The 14,915-nt window shown below is 36.4% G+C and overlaps 1 protein-coding gene across 1 annotated transcript in view; it reads left to right on the top strand.

Moving 5' to 3' along the window:
• Positions 1 to 14,915, top strand: part of PKHD1 (PKHD1 ciliary IPT domain containing fibrocystin/polyductin) — a 430,010-nt gene that overhangs the window by 294,124 nt on the left and 120,971 nt on the right. The window contains exons 53-54 of the mRNA XM_065885004.1: positions 3,353 to 3,466; positions 6,144 to 6,231. Of these exons, the coding sequence (XP_065741076.1) occupies positions 3,353 to 3,466; positions 6,144 to 6,231 (202 nt within the window). The remainder of the gene's footprint in view (positions 1 to 3,352; positions 3,467 to 6,143; positions 6,232 to 14,915) is intronic.

The following is a 14,915-nucleotide window of genomic DNA, read 5'->3' as shown; positions in this document are numbered from 1 at the left end:
ATCGTATAAAGTCCTTTAACCTTTTTCTTACCTTTGAAGTTCATGGAATCCATTTGTACCATATTCCTCAAATCATTATAACCGTTATCTTTTATATACCAGAACTTATTTTCCTTCCATCTCCCCAGGTGATTTTAGCATCTGGAACGTATTCTGTTTCCCCTCCGTTGCCCACCATCATCCTAAGTTGTGACAACTTCCGTTTACTTCTTTCCTATTCCGCTACGTCCATGTGTCCTCGGATGGGACTTATAAGTCTAAGCCCAGCTTCCTCACTTTTTAGCTGTGTAATTTCTGACAGGTTCTTTAACCTCTCTCTGTCTCCGTTTCCTTGTGAGAGCCTCAACAATATCCTTCACAGGGTTATGATAATTAAATGAAATCACATATGCAAAAACACCTGGCTTGTCTCGGCAGCATGACGACAAGGATTTCCCCTCCACTGTGAGTATCTGCATTCATCCAGGTTGAAAATGCCTTTTGTTACAGTTTAGAGCAGCTTGAAGCAGCTTTGAAAAGGGAAATCAGAGAAGAACTGCATGATCCCATGAGCCTTCTCTTAGCGGTGGCTCCTCTCATTTAGGGGCAAAGCCCAAGCTGGTGAGAGCACCTCACCTTTCTTTGAGCGCTAGATTTGAGAATAAAATGAGGAGTCCGGACTTTAAGGCTTTCCCTTTACCAGCTTTCACACATTTGAGAAGCACTGCATTTTCATGTTAAAATAGTATCTATTTCCTTCTCTTAGGTCACTCTTGCCTTCTTTCTGCTCCGTCCCTATTCTCCATCTTTCCCTTCCTCCGCATCACAAAAAAGAATACAAACTCTGGTCATTTCAGATACCAAAAGATCACGGCAGGCTGACTAATTTTGCACAGACTTTCTGAAAGCTCCACATGTGCTGCCGTTTTGGGTTGCATAATTGATTTAATCTCTGATTTTAGAGGAACACTGAACTCTTTTCGTGGGACTCTGCGTACATTTCTCTAGGGCAAAAACTGTCCTACTTTTTTTCTCTCTGGTATCTGTTTAGTGCTAGACCATTTCCCCCCAAGAATCTAAACTACCCTCTGTGAGATAAATGAAATCACAGTTGGAAAATGGCTTACTGGCCAGATAAGAGCTATACCACGCACATTTTCTTCACATTCTTCTCCTCCCCACATCCCTTCTTTCTGCTCTCGCACATCTTTGTTTTGGCTAAGAGGATGAGTTAGTCACTCAGCTGAGGATTGACGTTCCCTACGTGGAGCCTCTGTGTACCTTACCGTTTTATTGGGAAAGCACACGCTGTGAGGTCCAATCCTTGCATGCCCGTTGGCCTACTGTGTGACTCCAGGGAAATTTACTTACCCCTCTGAGTCTTACTTTCAGCAGTCCCTGTAGACCAGTGGTTGTACAGGCTGAACTCTAGAGCTAGGTATGTAGCAAGCTGGAAACTCACACCGAGCCTTTGGCTAACCACGTATATATATGGGGTGCCAACTGGGGAAAATGATTTTATGCCCCTGAAAGACCACTTAGCCAAAAGCACAACCAGGCAATTTTAAGTTTCCATTTACTTCATTTTACCATATTTAGCAACATCATTTTACCATATTTGGCAACCTCATTTTGGGTTATGTTTTCAGGAATTTCTAAGTGGAAAGGCATGTTTGATAGCAGATGTGTTTTGTCAACTTCTCCGATACAGTATATAGTTTGGAGACAATCTTCTCACTAGTTGCTTCTTAAAAAATCTAATGCTTTGTAATATTTTATGTACTCTAAGATATATTTTCTGAAGAAAATAATGTTTGCCAGGTCCGTACTCAGAAACACAAGTTTAGTAATTTCCCCAAATTATTCTCATACTGTGAAAGTGACCAAAGTCTGCTGTTTACATCAGCAGATTAAGGTCAAAAGTAATTCCCAACTGCTATTTGAGTATCACAGCTTGAAATTTGTGTCCTTTTACTGCTAAAAGAATTTAGGCTTAGATGATAACCTATTACTTGTTTAATAGAACACAGCATAAACAGACCATTGTTCAAATTCAGACTGATACTTACTAGTTGGATAAATTTGGATGAGTCCCTTAACCCCTTAGCCTCATTCTGTATGAATATTTAACACTGAAATAAGAATCATATTTACTTCTCAAGTGTGTTGTGAAGATTTTTTTTTTTTTTTAAATGCCAGGGGAATGGGTGCAGTAGATTTATGGTAATCAGTATTTTTTTTTTTTTTTTTTTTTTTGGTATTTGGGCCTCTCACTGTTGTGGCCTCTCCTGTTGTGGAGCACAGGCTCGGGACAACGCAGGCTCAGCGGCCATGGCTCACGGGCCCAGCCGCTCCATGGCATGTGGGATCCTCCCGGACTGGGGCACGAACCCGTGTCCCCTGCATTGGCAGGCAGACTCTCAACCACTGTGCCACCAGGGAAGCCCCGGTATTTTTTTTTTTTAATTTATTTATTTATGGCTGTGTTGGGTCTTCGATTCTGTGCGAGGGCTTTCTCTAGTTGTGGCAAGCGGGGGCCACTCTTCATTGCGGTGTGCGGGCCTCTCACTATCACGGCCTCTCTTGTTGCGGAGCACAGGCTCCAGACGCACAGGCTCAGTAATTGTGGCTCACGGGCCCAGTTGCTCCGCGGCATGTGGGATCTTCCCAGACCAGGGCTCAAACCCATGTGCCCTGCATTGGCAGGCAGGCTCTCAACCACTGCGCCACCTGGGAAGCCCCTGCTGTGAAGATTTAATGCTAAAATACAGGTAGAGCAATGTGGGGATCCAGCCGTAGACAGTGTATCAATCAGGTTTTGCTGTAATAATGTTGTGTAACAAAGAATCACCAAGTCTCAGTGGCTCACAACAACAAATATTGATGCGGGACTTGATTTGACTTGGTTCCAGCTCATGGGTTCTGTTCGGGTCTGCTGTGTATGTCTCTTCATCCAGGCCTTAGAGGTTATTTAAGGAATTCTCCTTTCATGGTAGAGAACATTATTGCAAGTGATCTGGTGAAACTTGCCAAGCATTTTAAAGCATCAACTCGGAATTGGCATTACTGTCACTTCTACCCGAATTTCATTGGGCAAAACAAGTCATGTGTCCAGGCTCAATATTAATAGGTCAGGAAAGTATACTCTGCCCTAAGAAGAGTGAATATTTGCTGAACAATAATCCAATCTCCCTCAGAGAAGTTTACTGCATCTCATTTTTCCACCTTTTCTTTTTTCATCTATGAACACTGGCTTTTCTCCATCTAGTCTACTTTATAGTATCTACTTTGCATTCTCAAAATTACATAACAATTTCCCTCTCCCTCCTTAAATTTCAAATTAATTTACATGATATACTTTTCTTGTAAACAGGTACTTTAGAAAATCCCTTAGAAAAAGAAAAAAAGCTTCTGATTCTCCTTAGAGCTTCAGAGGGAGTCTTTTGTGACCGTTTCATCGGAATTCGTATTGATCCAGGAACAATTGGTAAGAGTAAAGTGCAGCTTTATTAAAAATGAAATGTGTGTGTGTTTCTGATAGGGAAGTACCATTCACAGAACACCTACTAAATTCCAGGCACTCTTCTAGAGAATTTATTATTTCACTTACCAGCTCTCCTATAAGGAGTATACATTTTACAGATGTCAAAACTAAGCCTCAGAGATGGTGAACAATATGCAGAAAGCCACACAGTTTTACACTGTCAGAACTTAGATTCATATCCAGATTGGTCACACACCGAAGGCTGGATGAAGAGTCTGTGTTATCAACTTTAACTTCTGTGTGGTTACTGATATATTTTTTAAACTGATAGCTCTATAGATTACTAAGAAACATTTACTGTTGGTAGTTTCTTCCTTTGATACTGCCACAATACCAAATCCTGTTTTATTTTATTATTTTTTTAATGTTTATTTATTTATTTATTATTAGTCATCCATTTTATACACATCAGTGTATACAGGTTAATCCCAATCTCCCAATTCAAATCCTTTTTTAAAGCACAGAAGAGCACAGAAACTAGGACTGGACTTGTATAACTATGATGTAAGGGCCACGCAATAACTTACTTTTAAGGGAAAGGTATAAGAGGCTTTTTATAGATTTCTAGCATTTTAAAATTATATTTGTATGGTAATCCTAATTTTTTTAAACATCTTTATTGGGGTATAATTGCTTTACAATGGTGTGTTAGTTTCTGCTTTATAACAAAGTGAATCAGTTATACATATACATATGTTCCCATATGTCTTCCCTCTTGCGTCTCCCTCCCTCCCACCCTCCCTATCCCACCCCTCCAGGCTGTCACAAATCACCGAGCCAATAGGTAATCCTAATTTTATAAGATTTCAGTGACTCAGTAAAAACAATCATGTTAGGATAGTTTGAAGTTTGGTAACCTGGTTTCATAAAGTATAGCCATTGCCATATAATACTTTGATAGTGCTTTATTGTTTTCAAATGATTTTTCATATATGCTATTTAGTTTATCTTTTTAAGAATATGAGGTTAAGAAATATTTTACTTTTTTCAAATTGACAAACTAGATGGATCACAACAGGAGCGTGGACTCTTTTTGCCTGTGGTGTCCACTCTGTTCCAGGGAGTGCCATGTTGAACTGGACTTTGTGTTAGGAGCATATGAGGGTGCCTGTCTTGATCCCCAGTGCCAGCTGTATTGCCAAACAAGTGTTTCTAAAAATTTCTCTGATACTAAATTGAAAAAGGAATGAAATGTTTGTCACTGCATGCTTAAAATTTGGTGATATCATAAGTAAATAACATATTTTAATCTCTTCAAGTATTATAATCTCCTTGAAACAACTAGGAAATGGTGTCATTTTACAGTTAACCTTTGGTGATTGGGAATGATCAAGAAATCTGCTTTCTGGTAAATTGAAGGAAATAAACTGGTTTTTGTTAAAATCTTTGTAGTTGGAAATTTCTCTAAATTATTCCATGTTGTTCTCCTGTCTAGCTTACTTAGCTAATAGTGATTAATTTTTTGATGATGATGATATTATTATTATGAAAGATTGATTCCAGGTCATGTCCTAAAAGTGGGAGTATTTTTTCCATTTCCACTAATCCTTATTTTAGTTTTATTGTATTCTGAATTTTTGCTGAATTAGAGTATGGCAAAATTATGGATGTTGACTTAAACACTTGGTTTGGTTCTAATTAACTGAGCTTTTTTAGTTCACATTGGATGAAAACCCAAGGCATATTATTTGTACCTTACTGGTTTTTACTTCCCTTACACATTTTCTGCTAAAATTTGTGAAATCTTTAGATTTCACGATTAGTGATTTGCAATAAAATGGGGGTGCACTAATCCAGGAGTATGAAGACAATCAGTCCATTTGGGTGCAGGGAGAAAATCTTAGAAATTTTATTCAAACATGTATGAATATATTCATTTGTACGTATGGTTATTTATCTACAAACGAATAGACATGTGTTAGGTGTGCATGATCATAATTTTGTTACTGCTTGGGTTCATGCTCAAAACATGTTTAGACCACTAGAATATGAGGAATTTTGCTTCATGTGATTTTAAATGGCAATAAAATGTGTAAGAGGAAATACCTGAAGGAATAAAACTGGACTGCATCAAGCATGTCCCCGGTAAGACTTTAATTTATGAGTCTGAAATAAATTATATTTTGAACAAATGAGCTAGAGATTTATCCTTTGATATCTGTAATACAAAAATATCTGAGGTCCAGCTATGGGAAACAAAGCTAATAGCAGCAAATCTCTTTCCTCAGGAAACAAAATTACCTTGCCTTTGGAAAGTCTACTGTATAACACAAAATATCAAAACCAGTTAACTTCCAACAGAATTGCAAATGGTTTGGAGTGACTTACTGGTAGAAATCTAACTAGTTAGCTGGGAATAGACCATTAGAGTGGTCTGTTTCCCAGCTCTTGGATTACTAGATGTGGTGTAGCATTCATTTCTCTATAGCTTTTGAGAGAATAAAAATGTTTCATAGACAAGTGAGATGTTAAGTGTTCTTTTTCTGATAAGGTGGACATCTTCATATATAGTTTCTATATCATGTATCTTGCACAGTAAGCTCTCTAATGAGTTTTGCTTATGTGGCCTTAATTTCTTGGAAGGATTTTCCTATCCAACTGTTGCTCCTTTTATTTTCAGGGGTGTTTGGGAAACTTCAGCTTCATAGTGCTTATCCTAAGAAATCCTGGACACATCTTGGGGCTGACATTGCCTCAGGCAATGAGAGGTAAGGAATGAGAGTAACTTAGGGATGTAGTTTTTGGTTTGGTTTGCTTCTGCTGGAGGTTTTGTTACAATATGAAATTAAATTTTAGATTAAGGATCATAATTTAAGGATGAATAAATAGAAAAATAAAAGGCTAGAAGGAATTTAAAATATTCTCTGTAACATAATGGAGGAAGACCAAAACAAGCTAAAGGCAGGGGGGATATAATTTATTTAAGGAGTAAATTTTAGATCATACATGTTTTCTGCTGCCAATAAATCTTTAAAAATATGAATTCTATGAGATAATAGATGAAATATAAGGAGGGACTGCAATGTCTGAATTAAAATGATTGGTGGTGAAGAGATAGATAGAAATGAAATAAGAGTGAGATGAAGCACATAAAGAATCTTACAGAATTTAAATTGCAGTAATAGAATTTAATATTGCATTGGAGGCAGTAAAGAATGAAATCACTACTGTGTCAAAGTGAGCAGGCAACATGAAGAAATTGATGGAGTCTACATGAATGAAGAAGACAAAATCAAGAGATAAAAATAATAAAAGAGAAGGTATTAGAAATAGAGAACAGAAAATAAAAGCGCATTTTGATAACTGCTCTTTTTAATGAGTCCAGAATAATGACAACACAAAGAATAACTAAAACTTAACTAAAATACACATAACAGACCTGGGATTATTTCTATTTAATTTGAATAACATCGAGAATAATGATAGATACATATCCTCACAGTACAAGAAAAAAAAGTGAAAAAGTAAAAGAAAAACAAAAAGGGACATAAAGCTTGATAACATTAGAATTTTCTACAACATCAAATGTAGGAAGATAGTGGTGCAAAATCTAGAAATGTTCAGGGGAAAAAAGATTATAAGCAAAGGCCTGGCTTGTAAACATAGACCCTGCTAAAATGCTGTTCACATGTGAATGTAAACAAAAGATTTCTTTTGCTTTGCAAGAACTGAAAATAATTCAAAAATGTGTTATAATAAAGAGATTAAACTGAGTCTAAAATTTAAGAATACAAATAGAATTCAGGAATTGTATAAAGGTAGATAAAGTATAGATATCAAAGGCAAGCATTGGAATAAGTTAAATATAATACTGTAACTATGGTTATTAAAATAAGACAAATTCTAATTGCTCTTATAAAAGAAACTATATAAAATCTGAAAGTTAATGTATTAGTCAGGGTTCTGTTTCTATAAAATATATATAATAGTAGGTTATATGTATGTATATGTGTTATATATATATTATATACAGTATATGTTATATATAAAGAGATGTTTCAAGGAATTAGCTCATATGCTTAGGAGAGCTATAAGTTCAAAATTTTTAGGGCAGGCTGGCAGAGTGCAAAGACTTGAGCAGGATCTGATACTGTAATCTTGAAGTAGAATTTCTTCTTTTTCAGAGAAACTTCAATTTTGCTTTAAGGTCTTCCAACTGATTGATGAGGCCCACCCACATTATTGAGGGCCATTTCCTTCACTTAAAGTCACCTGACTGTAGATGTTAACCACATTTGCAAAATACCTTCACAACAACAGTAAGCTTCCTGTTTGATCGAATACCTGGCTACTATAGCCTAGCCAAGGTGACACATAAACTAACCATCACAGGTTATAATTCTCAAATAAAAATCTAGGTTTGAAATTGGGGACTATAGCCACAGGAAACTGGAGATGGAACATAAGAGAGCCATAGGAAGTAAATATGTAAATATGAGTTAATTCTAACAGAATTAAAAATAGGACATATAGGGCTTCCCTGGTGGCGCAGTGGTTGGGAGTCTGCCTGCCTATGCAGGGGACGCGGATTCGTGCCCCGGTCTAGGAGGATCCCACATGCCGTGGAGTGGCTGGGCCCGTGAGCCATGGCCACTGAACCTGTGCATCCGGAGCCTGTACTCCGCGATGGGAGAGGCCACAGCAGTGAGAAGCCCACGTACCACAAAATAAATAAATAAATAAAATAAGACATATACCTTCCAAATCACCAGAGAGAAAAAAGAATGAAAGAAACTATAAAATAAAGGGTGAAATACAGAGAAGACCATGAAATAGTGATAACTAAAACAACAAAAAGGTACAAAATGACAATACAAGTAAGAAAGTAAGAATAAATCTGCCAATTATAAAAAGAAAATATGCTTGTTAAAAATGACCCTATATAGAAAAAAAAATTAGTAATGAATAAAAATGTTATCATAACTTTTTTTATCAGAGGAAAACAAACCAGTTCAGAAAAATGTTTAGTTAAATATTGGACAAAACGAATCCTTAAAATAAAAATAAAATGGAAGCAAGGACTTCAGAATTATTCACAGGAAAAGTAAAAAATCAAGATAAATACATTTTATATTAATAAAGACTTCAATCTTCAGTGAGACCCCAGTAGTAAGGAAAGTTTTATACCAGATAACATAATATAGAAATATATAAAGTAAATAGGTAAAAAATATGAGAGGAAATTAACAGAAACAAAAATAGTAATGAAAGTAATAAAATTTACTTACCTCTTTCAGTTTTTAACCTTTAGATTAAAATTATAAAGAAAATATTAAGAAATATAACCAATATAATAAAGTCAATTTAATTTGTATATATGTATAATATATCTTTACTCCAATATATATAATTAAAAACCTTAATGAATTTTAATAAACAGAAATTATATATTGATACAATATAATCACAATAAAATAAACATGGAGATTAAAATAAAAGTTTAGCCAACAACCTTAATCTCTTGCAACATGGAAGAAAATAAAGATAAACGCTCTCCTACATAACTTTTGTATCTAAGAGGAGATCAAACCTTTATCAATAGACTACTTGGAAAATAACAGTAATGAGAGTATTACATGAGAGACGGCCATACGTGTCATCACATTAAATGCTTTCATTGTTGAATAAGAAAGTACAAAATAAACTAAGTTGTCAATGTAAGAAATCAGAAAGAAAATAACCAACAAATCTAATGAAATCAATCTGTACCTGATAAAGGCAGAAATTGATGAATTACAAAGTAGGAAATTAATAGACTTGATTTTTTTTTTAGAGGTACTGGTTTAATCTCTAATAACTAACCATACAAAGAGAACAAAATGTAATTCAGAAATGGGGATACAACTATAATAGATATCAAAGAAATTAAAATTGTAATCTAAAAATGTATATATCTATAGTGTCATTCTGAAATTAAAAAATTATATATAGAAATATAAATGATTGTGACTTCCCTGGTGGTGCAGTGGTTAAGAATCCACCTGCCAATGCAGGGGACACAGGTTCGAGCCCTGGTCTGGAAAGATCCCACATGCCACGGAGCAACTAAGCCCATGCACCACAACTACTGAGCCTGTGCTCTAGAGCCTGTGAGCCACAGCTACTGAGCCCACGTACCACAACTACTGAAGCTGGCATGCCTAGAACCCATGCTCCACAATAAGAGAAGCCACCACAGTGAGAAGCCCATGCACCACAACGAAGAGGAGCCCCCATTCGCCGCAACTAGAGAAAGCCCGCGCACAACAACAAAGACCCAACACAGCCAAACATAAATAAATGAATAAATTTTAAAAAAAGAAATATAAATGATCATAATCAGCTAAAGAAGAATAAAACTGAAAGAACCAATAGCAGCAAGACATAAAGTTATCACAAATTTATTCCCAAGAATACATTTGGCTCAAGTAAATTTATGTCATGTTTTTCTAGCCATTCACTTAGTCATCAGACACTTACTGTGTTGTACAATCTATTCCATAGCATAAGAAAATATGTGAAGCTTTCCAATTTGTTTTAGCAAGCAAGCATAAAGTAATTTATAAAACAGCTGCTAAAGGTAACTCAAAAAAAGAAAACTAAGGCAACATCCAAGCCATATCCTAAATAAAACAGCAACAAATGAAATCCAGTAATTTATTTTTTTAAAAAAGAGTATGATTTATTCAAGTGAAGGATGCTTCAAAATGAAATAATTAATATAATTTACCTAAACAAAAAACATAAAGACTAAGAATGTGTTCAGTTTGATACAAAACAGAAATGCATTTAGTAAAATTCAGCTTGCATTCTTGGAAAAAACAGTAAATTAAGACTATAAGGATACTTTTTCTTCTAAAAATAGAGCTACCATACGACCCAGCAATCCCACTACTAGGCATATACCCTGAGAAAACCATAATTCAAAAAGAGTCATGTACCAAAATGTTCACTGCAGCTCTATTTACAATAGCCAGGACATGGAAGCAGCCTAAGTGTCCATCAACAGACGAATGGATAAAGAAGATGTGGCACATATATACAATGGAATATTACTCAGACATTAAAAAAAAAGAAAATTTGTAGTGAGGTGGATGGACCTAGAGTCTATCATACAGAGTGAAGTAAGTCAGAAAGAGAAAAACAAATACCGTATGCTAACACATATATATGGAATCTAAAAAAAAAAAAAAAAAAAAAAGGTCATGAAGAACCTAGGGGCAAAACGGGAATAAAGACACAGACCTACTAGAGAATGGACTTGAGGATACGGAGAGGGGGAAGGGTAAGCTGGGACAAAGTGAGAGAGTGACATGGACATATACACTACCAAACATAAAATAGATAGCTAGTGGGAAGCAGGCGCATAGCACAGGGAGATCAGCTCGGTGCTTTGTGACCACCTGGAGGGGTGGGATAGGGAGGGTGAGAGGGAGGGAGACACAAGGGGGAAGAGATATGGGGACATATGTATATGTATAACTGATTCATTTTGTTATAAAGCAGAAACTAACACACCATTGTAAAGCAATTATACTCCAGTAAAGATGTTAAAAAGAAAAGAAAAAGGAAATAAATAGGGTGGTATGATCCAAGATAGCTGGGGGTGGGGGTATCAGGTGTACCCTTTTATACTGAATGGACAAGGAAGATCTTTCTGGAGAAGGGAAATTTAAGCTGAGATATGAATGGTAAGAGGGATCCTCCTGTTTGGTGAGAATGGACAAGGGTTCTCAGTGAAGGATGGACATCCAGCTGTGTCTCTGAGGTGGCCTTTGGGGCTCGGGGAACAGAAAGGTGGTCACTCTAGCTGGACCAGAGTGAGCAGTAGGTAGAGTTGCTTGACACGACAGGTGCCAAGTCACATGGTACCTTGTTTAGGTGTGAGAGGTCAAAGGGAAACTACTGAAAGGTTTTATGCAGGGGAATTGGTGGAGTCTGATTTAGGTTTTGAAAATCACTCTGGCTGCTATGTAGATGATGTATCATGGAGACAAGAGCAGAAGCTGGGGTATCAGGAGGTCAGTCGAGGTCAGAAATCATAATGGCTAGGACTAGAGGGAGTGGAGATCGAGAGAAGAAATGATGCTGTCTGGACTTGCTCATGAATTGAATGTTGAGGTGAGGGGAGTCCTTCAGGTTTTTGATTGACCAACCTGGTGTGTGGTGGAAGCACGCACTGAGATGGGGAGACTGGGAGAGGAACAAGCTTGTCAGGGTGGACGATAGTAGGGATGTGCTGAGTTGGAGACACCAAGTAGAGATGTGAAGAAGGCAATTTAACACATAACTTAGGGCTCAGGGAGACAGTGACAGGGAGTCATCCTGGAAGTGGATGATGTTATTGATAAGAAGACTATCGATGGGTAGAGGAGAAAACTGGAGCCTGGAAATGAGATTGGGGCCAGTCTTATTTTTTAGAAATTGATAGAGGAGGACCCAGCACAGGTGATTGAGAAACAGAGACCTAGGAGGTGATTCTGTGCTGGGAGAAAGAATGGAGAACACTAGGGACTTGAAAGAATGCCAAGATGGCTGACAAAGAGAACAGACCAAGCCATGATGATAGGATTCCAAGGGGTAGTTACGGGTCAGGGCCATATTCATTGGTGATGTCAAGAATTTGTGTGTTTGGCCTCCTGAACATTGTGCAGCTGTTTTAAGTTTCTAAGGGGATAGTATGGGTGGGAGGTAGCACCGATAATCACATTTTTATATCTTAAAACAAATATTTCTAGCTATAATGCAGACTATAAGAGGAGTCAAAAATGGATCTAGGGATATCACTTAGGAGGTGCAAGCAAGAGATAGTGTAACTTGTGGTTAGGAGCTGAAGTGGCAATGGAGAGAAGTGGGCAGATGTATAGACAGGACATAGAATCTCTTGGATGAATCGGGCGTGAGGTGCTTTCTTGGTTCTGGTTTACGTAGATGGATGGTGGCACCATTCACTAGAGGAGGACTAAATTTTGCGGAAATGATTCTGAGCTCAGATTTGGTCATGTCGAGTTTGAAGTGCTTTTCTGATCCCCAAAAGGATTTGTGAGGGAGACATTTCCAACAGGGATCAATAAGAATCTTTCATCATTAGCAGGTTAGCAAGTTGGAATTTGGCAGGAGCCATATGAGTGGATTTTTTTATAAGAATGTGTTAAAAACCTCATTCAGAATCTGAGCTACAGGCTATTTTGAAAGAAACTCAATTTTATTAATTAAAATTAGCGATAGTAATTAACTAGCTGCCATTTACTGAGTTTTTATCATGTGGGCTCACTCTGTGTCAGGCATCTACCAAGCATTTTATATATATGATCTCACTTAAATCTCTGAGTGCTATAAGTTAGGTATTATTATCTTCATTTTACAGATATAAAAACTGAGGCTGGAGAAGGTAAGTAAAATTTCCAAGGTCATAAAGTTAGAATTCCTGAGGCTGAATTTTTACCACAGTTGGTCTGATTCCATTGTTTGTGTTCTACATACTGCAAATATTAAAAACAAAATCATATTAAAAACAAAATTATTTAGTATCAGTCCTGATGAGGAGTACTTTAATGAGTTTATATGAATGATATGGAATTATCACAGTGTATTCATTTTATGGATAATTTCTTTTTTTAACCTTTTAAAAATTTGTAACATAATTTAAGACTCACAAGAAGTTGCAAAAATAGTACAGAGTTCCCATGTACCCTTGACTTGGCACTCCCTGGTGGTATCTTACATAACCATAGACTTTATCAAATCCAGCAAGTTGATATTACTACAGTATTAACTGAACTACAGACCTTATTCAAACTGTTTCTTTAAACATTGATCTACAATCTTTCTTCCATCAAAAGCCAGTTTAGTAAGTCTTTCTAATATACTGTTATGGGGACAGATTTTACTTGGACCCCTTTATGAACTTTCACCAAGAATTCTTTCTACCAGAATTGTAGATCTGAATTTATTTGTATATAATGTATTTATTTTATGAAGGATGTTACAGTGAAATCTTCAGAGGAAAATTTTCATTCTATAAACTTAGACTTTATAAACTTTAACTTTGTAAACTTAGGCTCATTTCTTACACTACCAACCAAAGTAAGCTTAGCCAGATAGTTGAAAAAAAAATTAAGTTTCTTTTGTTATATATTATTATATCAATTTCTCTTTAAATTAAATTACTCTTTGATGTTGCTTGCTTCAGTTGACTTTTGGGGAGACTGATGAATAAAAATGTTGGATTTTTGGATTACAGATAAATCAAAGGAGGTATACCTAGATTAAAAGAAATTCATTTTTTATCCATTACAAGTATGTATTGTATCCATTAAGTATATTTTACTGTGGGTCTCTTTAGGGAGACCATGTGCTCTTTGAAGTTAAGTGGTTACTTGATGAATCCTATGATAAAGTTTTCAGATTTTATCCTGGTCTGGGAAGATTTTAAACAAGACATGGTCCAATTTATGTTTGAATCTGATTTATGCTGTGTGGACAATTGACTGGTGGGAGGACAAAGGTAGAAGCAGAGAGATTAACTGTTAAAACATTGCAATATGTGTCTTTTTGAATTGTGGTTTTCTCAGGGTATATGCCCAGTAGTGGGATTGCTGGGTCATATGGTAGTTCTATTTTTAGTTTTTTAAGGAACCTCCGTACTGTTCTCCATAGTGGCTGTATCAATTTACATTCCCACCAACAGTGCAAGAGGGTTCCCTTTTCTCCACATCCTCTCCAGCAGTTGTTTGTAGATTTTCTGATGATGGCCATTCTAACCCGTGTGAGCTGATACCTCATTGTAGTTTTGATTTGCATTTCTCTAATAATTAGTGATATTGAGCAGCTTTTCATGTGCTTCTTAGCCATCTGTATGTCTTCTTTGGAGAAATGTCTATTTAGGTCTTCTGCCCATTTTTGGATTGGATTGTTTGTTTTTTTAATATTGAGCTGCATGAGCTGTTTATATATTTTGGAGATTAATCCTTTGTCCATTGATCCATTTGCAAATATTTTCTCCCAATCTGAGGGTTGTCTTTTCATCTTGTTTATAGTTTCCTTTGCTGTGCAAAAGCTTTGAAGTTTCATTAGGTCCCATTTGTTTATTTTTGTTTTTATTTCCATTGCTCTAGGAGATGGGTCAAAAAAGATCTTGCTGTGATTTATGTCAGAGTGTTCTTCCTATGTTTTCCTTTAAGAGTTTTACAGTGTCTGGTCTTACATTTATGTCTTTAATCCATTTTGAGTTTATTTTTGTGTATGGTGTTAGGGAGTGTTCTAATTTCATTCTTCTACATGTAGCTGTCCAGTTTTCCCAGTACCACTTATTGAAGAGACTGTCTTTTCTCCATTGTATATCCTTGCCTCCTTTGTCATAGATTAGTTGACCATAGATGCATGGGTTTAGCTCTGGGCTTTCTGTCCTGTT

Source organism: Phocoena phocoena, chromosome 10, assembly GCF_963924675.1.
Source record: "Phocoena phocoena chromosome 10, mPhoPho1.1, whole genome shotgun sequence".
In the NCBI taxonomy this organism is placed as follows: domain Eukaryota; kingdom Metazoa; phylum Chordata; class Mammalia; order Artiodactyla; family Phocoenidae; genus Phocoena; species Phocoena phocoena.
Note: the sequence above shows the minus strand (reverse complement) of the source record. Positions and strands in the feature narration are given on the sequence as shown.